At 42.9% G+C, this 21,660-nt stretch overlaps 1 protein-coding gene across 4 annotated transcripts in view; it reads left to right on the top strand.

Annotated features, from left to right (window-relative positions):
* Positions 1-21,660, top strand: part of TDRD12 (tudor domain containing 12) — a 614,823-nt gene that overhangs the window by 449,650 nt on the left and 143,513 nt on the right. For all 4 annotated transcript variants that reach the window (XM_063958365.1, XM_063958363.1, XM_063958366.1 and 1 more), the window contains 3 exons: positions 1,426-1,554; positions 1,682-1,799; positions 3,230-3,369. In XM_063958365.1, coding sequence (XP_063814435.1) covers positions 1,426-1,554; positions 1,682-1,799; positions 3,230-3,369 — 387 coding nt within the window. The remainder of the gene's footprint in view (positions 1-1,425; positions 1,555-1,681; positions 1,800-3,229; positions 3,370-21,660) is intronic.

Raw genomic sequence — 21,660 nt, 5'->3', positions numbered from 1 at the left:
CCAAAGCCCTTATTTGATCTTCCATGCGGATAGAACGGAATTGAGGACTCGTCAACAATTTCTGCCGAAGGTGGTTTCTTCGTTTCACATAAACCAACCTATTGTGGTACCTGTGGCTACGGAAGCTGAGGCGGTCCCAAAATCTCTTGATGATGTAAGAGCTTTGAAAATTTATGTCGCCAGAACGGCTCTTACTAGGAAGACAGAGGCTCTATTTGTCCTGTATGCTTCCAACAAGATTGGAAATCCTGCTTCTAAGCAAACTATTGCACGCTGGATTTGTAATACGATTCAGCAAGCTCATTCTTCGGCTGAGGTCAGTGAAGGCCCATTCTACCAGGAAGGTGGGCTCATCTTGGGAGGCTGCCCGAGGGGTCTCGGCACTTCAACTTTGCAGCAGCTACGTGGTCGGGTTCAAACACTTATGCCAAGTTCTACAAGTTTGATACCCTGGCTGATGAGGACCTCATGTTTGCTCAATCGGTGCTGCAGAGTCATCCGCACTCTCCCGCCCACTCTGGAGCTTTGGTGTAGTTCCCAGCATCCTCTAAGACGTAAGAGAAAATAGGATTTTAATACCTACCGGTAAATCCTTTTCTCCTAGTCCGTAGAGGATGCTGGGCGCCCATCCCAGTGCGGACTGTTCCTTGCAGTTGAGTTGATACTGGTTATTTTCAGTTACACGTGGTTTGTGTATCAGTTATATTCAGCTTGTTGCTGTTGTTAGTTCATACTGTTATCTGGTTTCATGCTACTCCAGTTGTACAGTATGTTTGTGGTGTGGGCTGGTATGTTTCTCGCCCTTAGTTTAACCAAAATCCTTTCCTCAAAATGTCCGTCTCTCCTGGGCACAGTTCCTATAACTGAGGTCTGGGGGAGGAGCATAGAGGTAGGAGCCAGGTCACACCCAGTCAAAGTCTTTATAGTGTGCTCAAGCTCCTGCGGATCCCGTCTATACCCCATGGTCCTTTTGGAGTCCCCAGCATCCTCTACGGACTAGGAGAAAAGGATTTACCGGCAGGTATTAAAATCCTATTTTTTTTTCACCCAACGGCAGAAACATAGAATAAACCATGCATAATTAGGATGGACCTATACTCTCTCTTTTAGGGAAAACACTTCCAAAAAAGTGTCCAAGTAATAGATCAGACAGGGTTAAGTTACAATGCTGTTTTTATCTGTTCCTACAATAATATTTATTTTTTTATACTCCTAATATTTAGTTTATGTTGTGTGGGATAATTTTGCAATTTTTGCTGTTATGTTTTGTATTTGTTATTATGACAAGCCTATGTTGTGTGTGGCTTTTATACCACATTTTGATGTACTGTTTTTGGTTATCTTGTAACTGATTTTGAAAATAATAAACAAAAATTGGAGAGAAAAAAAAGTTACAGTGCTGTATTCTCTGTTCTTTTCATCTAGGTGTTAGAGATGTGCCTAGACTGTGAGAAATTGTCTGTATTTCTGCAGTGCTTAGATGTCACACCAGTGAATGCCGAGAAAGTCCTCATCTTCACAAAGTCTTCTGAGGAAGCTGAATTGGTGCACAAAGTGAGTGTGTATCCCTTTGTTACTTATTGGTTAGTATATAGGGCAAGGCTAGGCATACTTGTGGCTCTATAGCAATGGGGGAACTACAAGCCCCAACTTCATTATTATTCATTTATTCTCATTGTAGGCTGTTAAAGCTAACTCCATCTACTGTTTATTGCTACACCGGAATCTAATGCACAATTTTAACCATGTTCTGGAGCAGTGGAATAAGATTTATAGCCGTGGAACAGTCGTGGCCTTGGGTGAGCAATTTACAGCTTAGATAACTGATATTTCCTGTCTCTTCTATTTGACATTTGAGTAGCGTAACAGTATATTGTTGCAAATATATGTAATATTTCCTTGTGCTTCATTGTATTCTGTTTATCTGTGTCCCTATAGTTGTTTGTTTCATTATTTTTGTGTGGGTAGTGGTGGAACCATCTAGACATTTGTGGGAATAGTTTTTTCGGGATGTTTACTGATTTTATGGGGAAAAATGATTTGTCGTCTCATGTAAAACCATACGCAGCATGTGACATAGTGCCCCTAATGGAGACAAGTAGGAAAACACAGACATAATTTGTTTGAAACCCCTAAATCCTTCAAGTAATAGTACTTGAAAAACAGTACGCTATAGGTGGTGAGACCAAAAACCAGTGACGCTTTCCTGCTGGATAATCGTGCTGTATTAGTATGTCAGGTTCCGATGAACTATGGCACTGATTGAACCTCACCCATGTATGGGCCTCATTCAGATCTGGTCGCAAAGTGGCTGAAGTACACAAGCCGGTCGATGGTTTCATACTGCGAATGCTTCTGAGATGCACTGTGCAAGCACAGCAATTGATTTGCGATGACGCTCGCAAGGATGGATTAGTTGTAAAGTGAGTGACAGGAAGACATCGTTTGGGGGTGGTAATGGGGAGTGGTCAGATAAACTCAGGCGTGCCTAGGCGTTCAGACGGCATTTTCATGGTGTGTATAAATTAGCAGTTGCAGTCTTGCTACTGGAGAGCCCTCGGCATCCCGGGAGAGCAGCGCAGCCTGTACGTCTACAGAGGCGCTCAGAATCTGCATGATGACCCGATCTGCAAAGATGGTACCCATGTTTCAGCAATTGTACGCCATCGGCCGGAAATGAGGAGGCAGCAGTGGGCGTCCCTATGCTCAGGCTATCTTCTGCCCATATTAGCATATAGTCACGATTGCAGACGGCAAAAATACATTTTGTAGCAGAAGGCGTTAAAGGCTTCTAAGAGCAATTAGTTTAACCTGTCTCTTCACCACAAAAATTGTGATTGTAGGACCACTTATCCAAATGCAACAGATTTTGCTCTACGGTTTGTTTTTTTTGGGGGGGAGGCGGGGAGGGGTTGTCCTCTGGTAAATTTACATCTATTATATTGGCATAGCTGATTGATGCTCTCAAAGTGTCTCCTGAACTTTTCAGCGAAATAAATTAATGACCTGTATCTTAACTAAGTTTTCCTGGCACCCAATAGAGGCAAACAAGAACGTTTTGTGAAGATTGTCTGTTGTAATAAACAGTAGTGTGCAGTGATGTTTGCTGGCACATCGCACAGAACTGAAAGTAAAGCATTGTAGGAATGTGAAACAGAAGTGAGAAACCTGGTGATATGGCCCTGCCTTGCAATCCTGATGCTGAAATCTGTTCTACTTTTATTTGCAGTGGTCACAGATGACTTTGCACCTATTATGGAGATCACAGATGCCACCTGTATTATCCACTGGAGTTTTCCAGAGAACGTTGGTGTATTAAGTCTGCGTCTGTTTTCTTTGCTGGATTACATTCAGAGTAAAATCAATAAGGTAAAAACTATTTTCTCCTTTAGTCCAATCTTTAAATTAGTCTTTTATGTGAGAGTTTTAAAGATAGCATCTCTCCTTTGTATTTAAATAGACTCTTTTTTTTTGGGGGGGGGGGGGGTGAATAATGTAACAGACCGGTGACGTATCTATAGTGAGTGTAGCTTGTGCTGTGCACACAAGCCTCTGGGTCCATAGGATGCCACACCACATACCCTGCACCCATACATTATACTTATATGGCTGGTGTCCAGCATTGGCGCTGCAGGAATCACCTGGAAAATGGGGTGCAGAGATTTACATATGCGCAATAGAGAAATCACCAGGAACCATGCGCCATGTTCTTGGAGACCTGAGAGCACACAGTAGACTCTGGAACAGCGAAAGAGTCTACCCACAACTAAACCGCCACTGTAATCCACCTAGAGCTTAGAGTGAGGGGAAAGAAACCAGCTCATAATTAAGAGAGCAGGGTGGCCTCATGATACCTACAGGTAGTTCGCAAAGGGTGAGAGCCCTTCCTGTTAGTTAGGAATAATACAGGCATAAGCTAGTCAGGGGTGCTTACATTTCCACACATAAGTAAGCATCAGTCGTCTCATCTGTCATAATAGTTTACAGGGAAGTGTATGTGGTATGCCACAAAATACGTACATCAGCTTCGGCAACAGCATCATTTTATATGCCACTAGTCGGCCCAATCAAGAGGCTGCTGGTATTTCTAAATGATCCTCATTCTTGTTTTAGATTCTTTATACTATTTGTTCTGCAAGTCCTTTTCCAAGTCATCAATTTATATTGGATTCTAAGGAGTAGATTTACTAGAGCTTCTAAAATTGCTATGGGCAACACCTCCACACTTCACTTTTTAGTTTTAAATTGCGATAATTTATAGAATTATTTTTTCTCTGACGTCCTAGTGGATGCTGGGACTCCGTAAGGACCATGGGGATTAGCGGCTCCGCAGGAGACAGGGCACAAAATAAAAGCTTAAGGATCAGGTGGTGTGCACTGGCTCCTCCCCCTATGACCCTCCTCCAAGCCTCAGTTAGATTTTTGTGCCCGGCCGAGAAGGGTGCAATCTAGGTGGCTCTCCTGAGCTGCTTAGAATAAAAGTTTAGTTTAGGTTTTTTTATTTTCAGTGAGTCCTGCTGGCAACAGGCTCACTGCATCGTGGGACTAAGGGGAGAAGAAGCGAACTCACCTGCGTGCAGAGTGGATTGGGCTTCTTAGGCTACTGGACATTAGCTCCAGAGGGACGATCACAGGTACAGCCTGGATGGGTCACCGGAGCCGCGCCGCCGTCCCCCTTACAGAGCCAGAAGAGACGAAGAGGTCCGGTGAAATCGGCGGCAGAAGACATCCTGTCTTCAGACTAAGGTAGCGCACAGCACTGCAGCTGTGCGCCATTGCTCTCAGCACACTTCACACTCCGGTCACTGAGGGTGCAGGGCGCTGGGGGGGAGCGCCCTGAGACGCAATATAACAGTATATACCTTAGGTGGCAAAAAGAATACATCACATATAGCTCCTGGGCTATATGGATGTATTTTAACCCCTGCCATTTTTACACAAAAAAGCGGGAGATAAGGACGTCGTGAAGGGGCGGAGCCTATCTCCTCAGCACACAAGCGCCATTTTCCCTCACAGCTCCGCTGGAAGGACGGCTCCCTGACTCTCCCCTGCAGTCCTGCTTCAGAATCAGGGTAAAAAAGAGAAGGGGGGGCATTTTTGGCAGCAAATAACGATAATAACAGCAGCTATAAGGGAATAACACTTATATAAGGTTATCCCTGTATATATATAGCGCTGGGTGTGTGCTGGCAGACTCTCCCTCTGTCTCTCCAAAGGGCTAAGTGGGGTCCTGTCCTCTATCAGAGCATTCCCGGTGTGTGTGCTGTGTGTCGGTACGCGTGTGTCGACATGTATGAGGAGGAAAATGATGTGGAGGCGGAGCAGTTGCCTGTGTTGGTGATGTCACCCCCTAGGGAGTCGACACCTGACTGGATGATTGTATTTAAACAATTAAGTGATAATGTCAGCAATTTGCAAAAAACTGTTGACGACATGAGACAGCCGGCAAATCAATTAGTGCCTGTCCAGGCGTCTCAGACACCATCAGGGGCGCTAAAACGCCCGTTACCTCAGTGGGTCGACACAGACCCTGACACAGATACTGAGTTTAGTGTCGACGGTGACGAGACAAACGTAATGTCCAGTAGGGCCACACGTTACATGATCACGGCAATGAAAGAGGCATTGAACCTTTCTGACACTACAAGTACCACAAAGAAGGGTATTATGTGGGGTGTGAAAAAACTACCAATAGTTTTTCCTGAGTCAGAGGAAATAAATGAGGTGTGTGATAAAGCGTGGGTTTCCCCCGATAAAAAACAGCTAATTTCTAATAAATTATTAGCATTATATCCCTTCCCGCCAGAGGTTAGGGCGCGTTGGGAAACACCCCCTAGGGTAGATAAGGCGCTCACACGTTTATCTAAACAAGTAGCGTTACCGTCTCCTGATACGGCCACCCTCAAAGAACCAGCTGATAGAAGGCTGGAAAATATCCTAAAAAGTATATACACACATACTGGTGTTATACTGCGACCAGCAATCGCCTCAGCCTGGATGTGCAGTGCTGGAGTCGCATGGTCGGATTCCCTGACTGAGAATATTGATACCCTGGATAGGGACAATATTTTGTTAACTATAGAACATTTAAAGGATGCATTGCTATATATGCGTGATGCACAGAGGGATATTTGCACCCTGGCATCAAGAGTAAGTGCTATGTCCATCTCTGCCAGAAGAGCGTTATGGACGCAACAGTGGTCAGGGGATGCGGATTCCAAACGGCACATGGAAGTATTGCCGTATAAAGGGGAGGAGTTATTTGGGGCTGGTCTATCGGACCTGGTGGCCACGGCAACGGCTGGGAAATCCACCTTTTTACCCCAGGTCACTTCACATCAGCAGAAAAAGACACCGTCTTTTCAAACTCAGTCCTTTCGTTCCCATAAGTACAAGCGAGCAAAAGGCCACTCCTTTCTGCCCCGGGGCAGAGGAAGAGGAAAAAGACTGCACCGTGCAGCCGCTTCCCAGGAGCAGAAGCCCTCCCCTGCTTCTGCCAAGTCTTCAGCATGACGCTGGGGCTTTACAAGCAGACTCAGATATGGTGGGGGCCCGTCTCAAGAATTTCAACGCGCAGTGGGCTCACTCGCAAGTGGATCCCTGGATTCTACAGGTAGTATCGCAGGGGTACAAACTGGAATTCGAGGCGTTTCCCCCTCGTCGGTTCCTGAAGTCTGCTTTACCAAAGTCTCCCTCCGACAGGGAGGCAGTTTTGGAAGCCTTTCACAAGCTGTATTCCCAGCAGGTGATAATCAAGGTACCCCTCCTGCAACAGGGAAAGGGGTATTATTCCACGCTGTTTGTGGTACCGAAGCCGGACGGCTCGGTGAGACCAATTTTAAATCTGAAATCCTTGAACACTTACATAAAAAGGTTCAAATTCAAGATGGAGTCACTCAGAGCAGTGATAGCGAACCTGGAAGAAGGGGACTATATGGTGTCTCTGGACATCAAAGATGCTTATCTCCACGTCCCAATATACCCTTCTCACCAAGGGTACCTCAGGTTTGTAGTACAAAACTGTCATTATCAGTTTCAGACGCTGCCGTTTGGATTGTCCACGGCACCTCGGGTCTTTACCAAGGTAATGGCCGAAATGATGATTCTTCTACGAAGAAAAGGCATTTTAATTATCCCTTACTTGGACGATCTCCTGATAAGGGCAAGATCCAGGGAACAGTTAGAAGTCGGAGTAGCACTATCTCAGGTAGTGTTACGTCGGCACGGGTGGATTCTAAATATTCCAAAATCGCAGCTGATTCCAACGACACGTCTACTGTTCCTAGGAATGATTCTGGACACAGTCCAGAAGAAGGTGTTTCTCCCGGAGGAGAAGGCCAGGGAGTTATCCGAGCTAGTCAGGAACCTCCTAAAACCAGGCCAGGTCTCAGTGCATCAGTGCACGAGGGTCCTGGGAAAAATGGTGGCTTCCTACGAAGCGATTCCATTCGGAAGATTCCATGCAAGAACGTTTCAGTGGGATCTACTGGACAAATGGTCCGGATCGCATCTGCAGATGCATCAGCGGATAACCCTGTCGCCAAGGACAAGGGTGTCTCTCCTGTGGTGGCTGCAGAGTGCTCATCTACTAGAGGGCCGCAGATTTGGCATTCAGGATTGGATCCTGGTAACCACGGATGCCAGCCTGAGAGGCTGGGGAGCAGTCACACAGGGAAGGAATTTCCAGGGCTTGTGGTCAAGCATGGAAACATCTCTTCATATAAACATTCTGGAACTAAGGGCCATTTACAATGCCCTAAGTCAAGCAAAACCTCTGCTTCAGGGTCAGGCGGTGTTGATCCAATCGGACAACATCACGTCAGTCGCCCACGTAAACAGACAGGGCGGCACGAGAAGCAGGAGGGCAATGGCAGAAGCTGCAAGGATTCTTCGCTGGGCGGAAAATCATGTGATAGCACTGTCAGCAGTGTTCATTCCGGGAGTGGACAACTGGGAAGCAGACTTCCTCAGCAGACACGACCTTCACCCGGGAGAGTGGGGACTTCACCCAGAAGTCTTCCACCTGATTGTAAACCGTTGGGAAAAACCAAAGGTGGACATGATGGCGTCACGTCTAAACAAAAAACTGGACAGATATTGCGCCAGGTCAAGGGACCCTCAGGCAATAGCAGTGGACGCTCTGGTAACGCCGTGGGTGTACCAGTCAGTGTATGTGTTCCCTCCTCTGCCTCTCATACCAAAAGTACTGAGAATCATAAGAAGGAGAGGAGTAAGAACTATACTCGTGGTTCCGGATTGGCCAAGAAGGACTTGGTACCCGGAACTTCAAGAGATGCTCACGGACGAACCGTGGCCTCTACCTCTAAGAAAGGACCTGCTACTGCAGGGGCCTTGTCTGTTCCAAGACTTACCGCGGCTGCGTTTGACGGCATGGCGGTTGAACGCCGGATTCTGAGGGAAAAAGGCATTCCAGAAGAAGTCATCCCTACTCTGGTCAAAACCAGGAAGGACGTAACCGCAAAACATTATCACCGCATTTGGCGTAAATATGTTGCGTGGTGTGAGGCCAAGAAGGCCCCTACAGAGGAATTTCAACTGGGTCGTTTCCTTCATTTCCTGCAAACAGGACTGTCTATGGGCCTAAAATTAGGGTCCATTAAGGTTCAAATTTCGGCCCTGTCGATTTTCTTCCAGAAAGAACTGGCTTCAGTACCTGAAGTTCAGACATTTGTAAAAGGGGTGCTGCACATACAGCCTCCTTTTGTGCCTCCAGTGGCACCTTGGGATCTCAATGTTGTGTTGAGTTTTCTAAAGTCACATTGGTTTGAACCACTTTCCACTGTGGACTTAAAATATCTCACATGGAAGGTGTCGATGCTGTTAGCCTTGGCTTCAGCCAGGCGTGTGTCAGAATTGGCGGCTTTATCATATAAAAGCCCTTACTTAATTTTTCATTCTGACAGGGGGGAATTGAGGACTCGTCCTCAATTTCTACCTAAGGTGGTTTCTGCATTTCACATGAACCAACCTATTGTGGTACCTGCGGCTACCAGGGACTTAGAGGACTCTAAGTTGCTTGACGTTGTCAGGGCCTTGAAAATATATGTTTCCAGGACGGCTGGAGTCAGAAAATCTGACTCGCTGTTTATCCTGTATGCACCCAACAAGCTGGGTGCTCCTGCTTCAAAGCAGACGATTGCTCGTTGGATTTGTAGTACAATTCAGCTTGCACATTCTGTGGCAGGATTGCCACAGCCAAAATCAGTAAAAGCCCATTCCACAAGGAAAGTGGGCTCATCTTGGGCGGCTGCCCGAGGGGTCTCGGCTTTACAACTTTGCCGAGCAGCTACTTGGTCAGGGCAAACACGTTTGCTAAATTCTACAAATTTGATACCCTGGCTGAGGAGGACCTGGAGTTCTCTCATTCGGTGCTGCCGAGTCATCCGCACTCTCCCGCCCGTTTGGGAGCTTTGGTATAATCCCCATGGTCCTTACGGAGTCCCAGCATCCACTAGGACGTCAGAGAAAATAAGATTTTACTTACCGATAAATCTATTTCTCGTAGTCCGTAGTGGATGCTGGGCGCCCATCCCTAGTGCGGATTGTCTGCAATACTTGTATATAGTTATTGTTACAAAAATTCGGGTTATTATTGTTGTGAGCCATCTTTTCAGAGGCTCCTTTGCGTTTATCATACTGTTAACTGGGTTCAGATCACGAGTTATACGGTGTGATTGGTGTGGCTGGTATGAGTCTTACCCGGGATTCAATATCCTTCCTTATTATGTACGCTCGTCCGGGCACAGTATCCTAACTGAGGCTTGGAGGAGGGTCATAGGGGGAGGAGCCAGTGCACACCACCTGATCCTTAAGCTTTTATTTTGTGCCCTGTCTCCTGCGGAGCCGCTAATCCCCATGGTCCTTACGGAGTCCCAGCATCCACTACGGACTGCGAGAAATAGATTTATCGGTAAGTAAAATCTTATTTTTTTAAGTTTACACCCACAATAAGCACTATATCCGAGAGACGTGATCAGTGTACAGTTACAGAAGTTTTGATACACAGCATAGCGAGATGTATAGAATAGAATATAATGAGCGGAAAAAACAGACGTTCAAAAGAGTAGAAAGCATAAAAAGAGAAGCGTAATAATGGCACAAAGAAATAAAGTAAGTGGGTAACAACTCACCCTATAGAGGAAACGTACAAATGTTAAAACCCCAGCCTATATAATAGTAGTGAAGCAGGTACCTGAAGGCGCCTTTGAGGACCACACACCGCAAAAAAGCAGAATAATGGGCAACTTTGTGGCGAATATAAACCCAACTCTAAAAAGAGCAACAGTGCAACACAACTATATTAAAACACCTAATATCATATTGAGTCGCTCTGTTGTGAACCTGACTATTAAAAGCTGGCGAATAGTGAGCAAATATCAGATTAATACAAAATAATTAACTACAGATATGCCAGTCATCATCTCCACAATATACAGCAAATATCCCCCATTATTCCCTAACCTTGTGTGAAATACCCCCAACTTATGGCATACCTGGTTCACAAAACCAGCCCTTAACTTCTCTACAATACCTAAGCCCCCTACTTCCCATCACAGAACACTTGGTAGCAACTATTCACATGAATACTAAGTAAACGTTGTAACCAGCTCAGGATGAAAGGGTCAACAGTGAGACGCCTAAAAAAAATAAACAAGACAGCCAAACCAGATATTAAACCTAAACTATAAAAAAGGGCACACAGGGCAACAGATAAGAATAACAGGAAGACTCAAAGCCTTGAGGTGAATAAGTACAGATGTAGCCACACTCCTCTATCAACCCAGCAGCTTACTGTATTCGCGGCAAGTGTGCCCGTGACTAGGATGTGCGCGTCCATCCAAGTACGAGCTACCATAGGAATACATGGGTGGGGTACTAAGGTGCACACGCGCCTGGATGCGGCGTGTGTGCCTATACGGCCATGCCGCAGTCTGGATGAGTGTGCTACATCTATACTAATGGAAGAAAAAATTAATAAGTTCACTGTAAAGGTGTTAAATTCTCTTGGTTAACTAAATTAACCATCTTGTTGCTGTTTGGGTTGTTAAGTAAAATTAATGAATTGAAAACGGATTTATAAAAATCAATTATTATTTATTCAAAGGGCCACGCCCGTATACAGGGACGAGGGACATCCTCTCGTCCTGTCTCAAATCATTTAACCATGACATACACGTATCAACAATGAGTTTTATATAATACAAAGTAACGCCCATTTTGTATATCACTCCCATATGATTTCATTCTTCTGGAATACAATGTTAGGCAATATAGTTATGCAATATTTGGACAATTGTCAAGAATACTAACATGATACTCGTGAGCTTCAACTGTGTCCATATTAGGAATTACATCTGTACTCTGTGAGCTTTTAGAAAGTGCGTATGTGGAATTAATACTCAGCCAACAAAGTTGTTTTTCTCTCAGGGTGTGTATAAAGTTCAATATGAATTTGCTATATCATCTAGCTAGAATCAAAATGGATTCTGTTATGCTTTCATATTATACTAGTGAATATGAGAACACTTTGCTTATTGGATGTATACATAAAATACGTACTATCCCGTAGTGCACACACATAACTGTTAGGCCTTCAGCAGGTTGCCTCAGTCCCAGTATTCGACAGCTCCACCCTTTGATCAGGGACATTATCCATGTGCCCTGTCATCTCAGGAGAATTTCTGGGAACGTATAGTTCACTAATGATCATTTCATGTAATATTGCTATTCTGCGTTTGACAGTAGCCTTCTAAATATAACATATGCCGCACCTGTATGCGGTGAACATCAAATGAATGTCTATAATCACATTGGGGTCGCCAAAGAATAAACCTCATCACAGAATACATCATCACATACAATCACATACAATATATTTAAAAAACGTTTTCCTAATCCTGAAATTGAATACTAGGATTTAAACATTTATCTTTTCCAGTCCATATAATAATGCCTTGGTTAAAGTTCTTTTATATCATGGACCTCCTCTATATACTTGGCATTACACGTATCAGGATTCGTAATGTCTTTGGTCAGATAAGCACAGCATTGAGCTTAAAGTGCTGTTTCCGGACATCAACAATATCCTCCAATCTGTGGTATTAAAAAAATGTAGAACAATATGGTATCGTAATAGTTCATGTCCAATGTCCTGGAATCATCACAAATGTCCACAGTTCTGGAATATCCTATCATAAAGTTCAATCATGTTATCAATAATTTACTTGAAATAAAACATCAACTTCCAGTTGATTAATCATACGACTTCATTAGCCATAGGAGAACTTATTAGCCATCTTTACCACTTCGAGGTTTTATTGATGCTCTGGTGGCAGGAACATGTTTCCTGATTACTGAGTCAATTACTCTTTTTAGGAATAGTTCATCCTGCAAGAAAACTTTTCTCAAGTTAATATATGTTTTTGTATAAAACTGCTAAATCAATCTTCTTAAATAACAAACATTTTTAGAATTAATAGGTAACCAATTATATATCATATCCTAAGGACATGGTGACAACTACCATTCCCCGTTATGTATGATATCTTCTTTTAACCTTTGAATCTACTCCTAGTAAAATACATATTACATCATAAACTTTAATGAACATCATATGTAACCATTACTATTTATATACCTAACTCATTATATCCAGCACATCTAGAAATCTTAGGTTAGTATATTGTAACAATCCTTTCACATTCCCTTAAATCAACCTTTTCTATCTACATAAGATCTTTTATTGTTATTTTTTTTTTATTTTTTTTTATTATTGACCTATTTTATTTCCACTAACTGAAATACACCCGACATTTGTAACTAATATTATCACCAGTGGTTCTTTCTTGAGATACTGTTGTATCTATACACATGTACCGTGTTTCACTATTATCACGACTCTATAAAGTTTTGGTAATCACATCAAATGTAACTTGCATAGAGAACTTTGGCCTGCTAGTGTCTATGTATACATATCTAACAATTATAATAGTCTTAAATAATGATTAGCAATACAATTTATATAGCTGCAGTACTTAAAATCTTTCCAACAATTAATGGTATTGCTGGACTGGATACTCCTCAGAATAATATCCTAAATTATTTAAATTATCCATGCATTAATCTATACATCTGTCTTCAAGTGGAGTATAATACTCACAACCACGTTTTTCAAAGTGTGTGTTCGTTACACCAGTCATAAATCCCTCTGGATTTCCTGCTTAGAAAAGAAAAGAGGAAGGAAGGGTCTTATTGAAATAATTCCCATCCACAATAATGGATGAGTACTCATACCTACACCATACGTTTGCTCGCTCTCTCTTCAAAGAAAAATAAATAAATTAAGTCCTAATGCTGTTATAAATAACGTCGCTCCCGTATACTTTCAAAAATGTTAAAAGTTCTGTAGGATATTAGCTTATAAGCACATAGTCTATTATCAATGATCATAATCATCTCTATCTTGATTGAAGGGTTCATTCAAATACAACTCTGTGGTAGTAACCGTAGTAACAGTCTCTGTATTGTATCTCCATACAATTGTTTTTAGTGTTAGGTTCCTTTAAGCTCTGGTCTCTGACCTTTTCATTTCATTGCAAGCTCATGGATCTAGGTGTCCTTCTTCTGCAGCCTTTGCAACGGCTGTATCAGAGTCAGCGGTACTTGCCAAGGACCATCCTATGCGATCTGTAATGGAACCAAAACATAAGCAACTTCTCACCATAACACCGTCTTCACTCTCTTAGTGATTGTCCTGTGCCGGACTGTGTGTTTTCGTGTTGGTTAAATATCTTTCCAAGGTTCTTGCAGCTTTTGATATTCTTGTAACTGTTTAAATAATTTGTGTGACACATTTGAATCGTCAAATCATTTTGTAGTTTTGAATCAGTCTCTGGATAATATATCTTTGCGGGATAACATATCTTTGCTGGATTCCAAAAAGAATAACAAAAAATGATATAGAAGAGAGACTAAGCAGAGGCTTAGGTGTAATTCTACCACTATTGAACCAACGATTGGACCATGCCATGATTCAAATTCTGCCTTTCCTGTCTCTTTTGTAGATTAATAATGCTTAATTCTTTAAACTTTCCTTGTCACATTATGACTTTTTATTCTCAACATTACACATACTAAACACAAAATATTTTTCAAACTCCTATAAACTCTTTCTATCAGTAAAGAAACTTTACTGTCTTTTGAAACAATAGCTCACACCTCTGGCCTTATTATTCATCTCTCAAATAACCCCTTAACACCTGTTACACATACTATAGTTCCTTTTTAGCATTACACTATGTTGTATTAAAACAATGTTGTTTTTAATCAACCCAATCATCTGCAGTAAACATGCTATAGCTTTCTTTATCACCATCACGATCCCTCTTATTATCACATAATTTGTTATTTTGGTCCCATGCCAAAACACAATGTACACTTCTCCATTAAACTTCATCCTACCATAGAAAGCTTGTGAATCTATTTCATGTTAATTACCCTTAGTTTTGCATCCTCATGACATTTCCCCTTAATGAAAATTGGCAACAACACTTTATTATTAATAATACTAATTCACCAATTCACTAATTCACCAACATTATCCCCTATGGATGCTCAAGAAATTATTCTCCTGTTAATCAGTTTTTTTTTTTTTTTTTTTTTTTTCAATTCCTTTAAATACAATGTAAAATGCGATGTAATCATTATAATTGTCTTACTCATCCACATTATATTCCTTATACTCCCCACTTTTGGGGGTGAGGAAGACAAGTATGCAGCTGTATCTAAGTTGTGGTGGATCCTGTGAATCGGGAAAACACTCTGAGCTGGGCATCACTGTGCCACCAGAGGAAACCCTACCAGGATAGGTTCTTGGACAGGGGAATCGGGTGACGAGGGTCAGTGAAGCAAGTAAAAGGACTGATACGCTGAATAAACCATCTGCGGTGGTGCCTAGGCTATTTTCAGCCTCGGACCCATGTTGCTTCTTTAAGCTAGCCCACCGCAATCCCATTATATGGTGAGAGATTTACATCTATCACACGGTCACTTTAACTGGTCCAGATTCACCCATGCACTTTATGTATGTAGTATGTCAGTGAGTTTATGTGTCCTAATAAACACATTTTTCATGGAACAAATCATTTGTTACAATTTCCCTGTTGGTTCATATATCCCCTATTGAGTGAAGGGATATATCTTTAAATCTGAAATCTCTCCGTGAGCTACACTATTGCATTTTATATTTAAGTTGTATACTGTCAGAGGTAAAATGTACACATCATATAAAATCTACTGCTTAACCTCAGTATTAAACCTATATACTCAGTATTAAACATATATGTTCTTGCTGATGCATAAGTGGATGGTTTGGCTCTGACTGTGTATTCATAATGTTTTATTTATGATAAAGTGTAATATTGTATTACCTTCTATAATTTCTTTGGTTATGACCTTAAATGTATGCATATAGCATTTCCCAAAAAAAAAATTACTGTATCTAGAGATTTATCATCTGGTCATACATATCTATCTATCAATAAATGTATACCAAGGCTCCACCCTCTAAGGGTTTTAACTATCTTTGGCCTAGCGCCAAAAAAAAATCATCTAGGTAGTTAACTATGTCAGCACACAGTTGACTTTTTGTCTTTCGACACCGTGTGTCCTTTTCTGTAAGAAAACACAACTGTTTAGTATCTGACACCAATACTTCAAATAATTTATAGCACAAAGGTATATCATCCACATACTGGTTACATTACTCAACATATCATTCAGACTGGCCAGTCCACACAAACTGTACGTTTCTCATGCACACCCATCCCTTCCTGTGCTTCTAAGCAAACTTTTCTTGGACTGTGTCCATCCCATGGATGTTTTGGCACATATACATATTCACTGAAAAATCACTTACAAAACTGAACAACGCTCCTGCTCACATTTCTATCTGTATAACTATTCTATACAATCATATCCCCACACTTCCTGGCTACGGAACCTGGTTCATCACTGCATATTGTGCAGTCCACTAAGAACTTTTGCAATGTATTATATCGATGCCTATACAATGAGATGGATTTTAGCAAGCATATTTTTTTTTTTTTTACCTCACGAACCCAGGGTAAGTGATATATAGATATGCTATGCATCCAATGTAATCTGTTCCTACTTTATTCTTCCTGGAATCTTTAGAAATACCCAGGGTAACTTTTACATTAGGATTCTTCCAAATAACTTTGAAGAATTGTCTAAAAGTATGTTAATACTGGAATCGTAGTGATTAATTGCTTGTCGCAATGTTTGATTTACATATACATTAAAGAATGCGTATTCCTTTATCTTTTCCTATGATTTTAGCTGCTGTTTTTACTGCTTTTCCCCGTCTAGTTCACCAGAGTTAGGGCGTTGTCTTCTTGACTGTCTGCCAGATGCAGATCTGTCAGCGATAACGCTGTTAGCGCTGACATCTCTAGCCCATATCTGTTGCTGGGATTTTTTTGTTCTTATATTTTCTGATTACAGTTATGCTGTAGAAAGAAATTGGCAGCCTTCTCTACAGGTTATCTGGTTAAGATATTAGTTCTTATATTAAACTGGAGTAGATAGTTTGTATAACAAACATTTCTAGAGTATTGCTTATGCAGAGGTTCCCAAACTGTGTGCCGTAGCTACCTGGGGTGCCTAGGACACTTGTAGGGGTGCCCTGGGTTGATGGTCTAGTACCAATTCAAATTATTCAGTGCTGGTGGCTGCCAGTCATAAAATATGTGGCCAAACAGAAGCAAATATCCCTCACCACACAACTGATTCTAAGGATGGCATATAAACGCCATCTACTCCTTTTTTTACATTTCTTCCTAGGGGTGTTGTGAAAAAAATTCTGATATTCTAGGGCTACATGATTAAAAAAAAATTTGGGAACCACTGACTTATGCTTATTATGATCCATCTTGTTAGATGAAAAAATTAAAGCTCACTGAACACTTTTTTTTTTCAGCAGGTTGCCTCAGTCCCAGTATTCGACAAAGGGGAGCTGGAAACACATAATAGCTAGGGCAATAACAGATTAAAAGGCAATAACAGATTAAAGAAATAAAAATGGTGGTGATATGACATATATAACAGGATATAAAAACAGAAAGTACATCCAAGGAGGGTTGTCCCACCCTGAGGCCCGCAAGCCTACCAAAGTCTTGTCCCCATAGCATCTGCATAATAATCCCAGAAGATCGCCAAACTCCAACAATCCTCCAATCCTGAGAAGGTGATCAACAGTATTAGGATTCACAGAACAGAGCATATTTTAAAAAAATGGTCTCAGACGGTCTCCTGACAAATGGGGCGTCGTAGATATATAGTGGGCTCGACCATTAACAAATTGATGTGAAGAAGAGTCTGCAACAAGGCCTCAGTCAGTGACGTCAAGGTTTTAAGAGTAGGCCACCCTCTGAGACTACAAGGGGTGGCAAGAGCACCATAGTCTGCAAGGATGGAAACAGAACTTTCAGCCTCAGCAACCCCAGACCCCTGCTGCTGCAGAGCTTGACGTAAAAATAACAACTCAGTGTGTAGTTCCGTCAGTTGAGTCACCTTCCTCACTCCTGAATTGTTAGTGGCTTGAAGGAATCTTTCCATGATGTGTGTACCATGCACAGTCCCGACAGGAGAAAATTGCAACCTTAGATAAGGGACGACAACCAGGTAAAAGATTATAATATTGAACAGAAGACCAGAGCGGAAAAAAACAGGATAACAGCTGTATGAGGACCCTGTGCTGAAGCAAGTCCACAAAACATCAGCAGGTAAAAGGCAGCAGTAAACATCCACAGGTTAGTCTTGAGACAGGAGTTCAGCACTGTGGACAGCAGCCCCAAGGAGCACCTTAAGTGGGCGTTCAGCACCATGGACAGCAGCAACTGAATTACCACAGTAACCCGTGGGTGTGATACAGAAGACTGACATTAGGAAGTTAGACAGTCATTATGTCGCCAGGGTCAAAAGACAAAAGGTTGCCGCGAAAGTAGACTTTTTCTTTTTTTTTTTCTTTGTGTGTGTTTTAAAACATTTCACCCATATTTATGAAATGCGTCTCCTAGCAGCCTAGCTGTACATGCCACGATTCTGGCTTTGTGGCTCGGTCTGATCCGCTTGCTACAAGGTTACTAAAGGTAATAGTTTGTGGCATGGATAGTAGATGCAGCTAAAGTTGTAAAAACATGAAGAACCCCTAAAAAAAAAGAGGTCGACCTTGTAACTATCAACCACCTCCCGAAACCAGCAGGGGGGTCTTCAAGATGTCTGTGAGCAGGAGAGCACAGCGGCTAGTCAGCATTGCAGGACCAGGCAACAGAAGGGTACAGGGTGCGGTATGCAATCCGGATTCAGGTACAGCAGAAAAGCACCATCAAACAGGTAGCAGGCAGGAGAGTGGAGTAACTGCAGTCCGGTGTCCAGAAGCACCACAGGTCTCAATGTACCACAGAGGAACAGAAAAGCAGAACGGAGGTCCAGGGCTCGGCATAAACACCCCCAGGGCAGCGGAGGGTTTACAACTGGAGCCTCAGTCTAGCCTCTGGATCAATGAACAGGATATTTAAGCTGTAGGACGACAATGCACATCCAGGCCTTACTCTTCCTTTTTTGAATTTTTGGTAAATATATCCTTAAATAATAAGTGAGTCCTGGAAGACCACACCAGTAAAAAGAGCTAGCATATACTCGTTTAGCATTGATGCGCTTTTCACATTCTTTTCTTTCCTCCAGATTAAAAAGGAAAAAAAAATGATTTTGTCTTAGAGGGCTGATCACGCTCTAAGTGCATCAGATGAAAGGGAACACATTGTGCCGTGAGATTTTTTTCCCCAACTGTACACTTTCTCCACTTCTTAGTGCGAGAGTACAGATGTTTACATATTTGCTGCTGTTGCGCCAAACAGCCTCTCTTGGCACGCCAGATCCCATGAGATGTTGGATGTCTTTTTTGCAGAAAATGCGTCTTAGTCAATTTACTTGATTTGTGACACTTGTATAGCTGTATGCGGAATCTGCATATAAAGTGCTACAATGCAGATGCCACGGCTTTCTCTGTCAAGTTGCTTTGTTCTACATACACAGACTCCATCACGCACAGATATACAAATGTCGCATATCAAATGAATAAGCGTCCTAGTGGCATTGTGTTGCAAGAAATTATGCCAGAGACAAGTGGAATTATATGGAACCTGTCACCTCACTGAAGTCAGGCATCTTCTGCTGTTTGGTGTAGTGAGGCTAGATGTATGAGGACACATCTGTACACAGGATCAGTATCTGATTACTCCCACATAGACCTCTCAGTGTGCTATGTTTCTGCAGCTACATACACTTGACCAAATCCAAATAGGCAGCTTTGTATATTCTGTCTTTGGGGACATTCCTTCTGACATTGATTACTTAATGCAGTCTATTAACTCTGGGAAATGGAAATGCTCATGGAAATAGAGTGATAAGAGATGTGCCATGCAAAACTGGGATGACTGCAACCAGTATTTGTGTAAAGCTGTATTGCACACTGGCTGTGGGAGGAGCAAACCCTGTGATCTCCTCCATCAGGGCACGGTTTTCTACTGGACAAAAGTCTGTTTTTTTTCCTGCCTGAGATACTGACTGGATTACTGTACTGTATTGGTTGGCAACCATGCTGAGGCAGTGGCGGATCTGTCAAAGCAATTAGCTGCTAAAAGGGAGCAGACCTATGGCTTCTACTTCACTTGCTGCTGAGAGAACGTCTCCTCCTCCAGTGGTGGGTGACCTAACCTCAGGAGTTCTTTCTTCTCATCCTTCTTCTGCTCAAACCACTGAAACACCTTGGGCTCAGGATTTAGCTGATTCTGTCTAAGGTTTGGTCCAGATATCTTTATCCCTGAAAGATATCTTCGATCCGGCTACTGCATACTAGGCTCCAAATCACCAGTTACAGTGAATACTACAGTCTTGGGAAGGTTCTACATCAGTGTTGGCTTCCCAAACAGATGAAGAATTAATAGAGCATTCTGTCATCACAGATGAATGACGAGTCTGGTACAAGGGATGGAGGCTTTCATTTGAGTCATCAAACAAGTTCTTCATATCTAGGATGCGGCAGGTCTGTCTCATTTGCTTATTTTCTTCAATAGCAATGTTGCAGCAGGTTCTGAAACGGATAAATCAAGAGGGGGCCCAGTTCATACTGGTAGTTTTGTATTTGCCCCAAGGGGTCTAGGTATTACCACCTCTGCATACTGGGAGGCCCTTTCTCTGTCTTTTATTGGCATGACTGTTGAGTCCATCACCTTGAAAGCCAGGGGGTTTCCAGATAGTGTTGTCCAAACCATGTTGAAAGCGAGGAATCCCATTTTCCCCACAATCTATCACAGGGTCTGGTGTAATTGTGTTGATTGGTGTGAACAGAAGTGTATGCCCTCCTTTAGATGGCTAGGCCTTATTTTCTATAGCAGGGGTTAGAGACTTAAGATTGGAATCTCTGAAGGTGCAGAGTTCTGCACTGTCCTTCTTTTTACAAAACCGGCTATTGTTGATTCTAGAAGTTCAGACTTTCTTGCAGTGGGTGCTCCATGAGCAGCCTCCTTTTGTTCAACCCGTGGTTCCCTGGAACTTCAACCTACTTTCTCTGACGTCCTAGTGGATGCTGGGGACTCCGTAAGGACCATGGGGAATAGCGGCTCCGCAGGAGACTGGGCACAGCTAAGAAAGATTTAGGACTACCTGGTGTGCACTGGCTCCTCCCACCATGACCCTCCTCCAGACTTCAGTTAGAATCCTGTGCCCGGCTGAGCTGGATGCACACTAGGGGCTCTCCTGAGCTCCTAGAGAGAAAGTATATTTTAGGTTTTTTATTTTACAGTGAGATCTGCTGGCAACAGACTCACTGCAGCGAGGGACTAAGGGGAGAAGAAGCGAACCTACCTAACTGGTGGTAGCTTGGGCTTCTTAGGCTACTGGACACCATTAGCTCCAGAGGGATCGACCGCATGGAACCGGCCATTGATGTTCGGTCCCGGAGCCGCGCCGCCGGCCCCCTTACAGAGCCAGAAGCAAGAAGAATCCGGAAAATCGGCGGCAGAAGACATCAGTCTTCACCAAGGTAGCGCACAGCACTGCAGCTGTGCGCCATTGCTCCTCATACACACTTCACACTCCGGTCACTGAGGGTGCAGGGCCCTGGGGGGGGGCGCCCTGAGAAGCAATAAATACACCTTGGCTGGGAAATATATCACAATATATAGCCCCAGAGGCTATATATGTGATAAATACCCCTGCCAGAATCCATAAAAAAGCGGGAGAAAAGTCAGCCGAAAAAGGGGCGGAGCTATCTCCCTCAGCACACTGGCGCCATTTCTCCCTCACAGCTCCGCTGGAAGGAAGCTCCCTGGCTCTCCCCTGCAGTCTACACTACAGAAAAGGGTAAAAAAAAGAGGGGGGGCACTAAATTTAGGCGCAATATACATATAGCAGCTATAAGGGGAAATAATTTAGTTAATCCCTGATTTATATAGCGCTCTGGTGTGTGCTGGCATACTCTCTCTCTGTCTCCCCAAAGGGCTTTGTGGGGTCCTGTCTTCTGTCAGAGCATTCCCTGTGTGTGTGTGGTGTGTCGGT

The sequence above is a fragment of the Pseudophryne corroboree genome, chromosome 3 (assembly GCF_028390025.1).
Source record: "Pseudophryne corroboree isolate aPseCor3 chromosome 3, aPseCor3.hap2, whole genome shotgun sequence".
Classification (NCBI taxonomy): domain Eukaryota; kingdom Metazoa; phylum Chordata; class Amphibia; order Anura; family Myobatrachidae; genus Pseudophryne; species Pseudophryne corroboree.
Note: the sequence above shows the minus strand (reverse complement) of the source record. Positions and strands in the feature narration are given on the sequence as shown.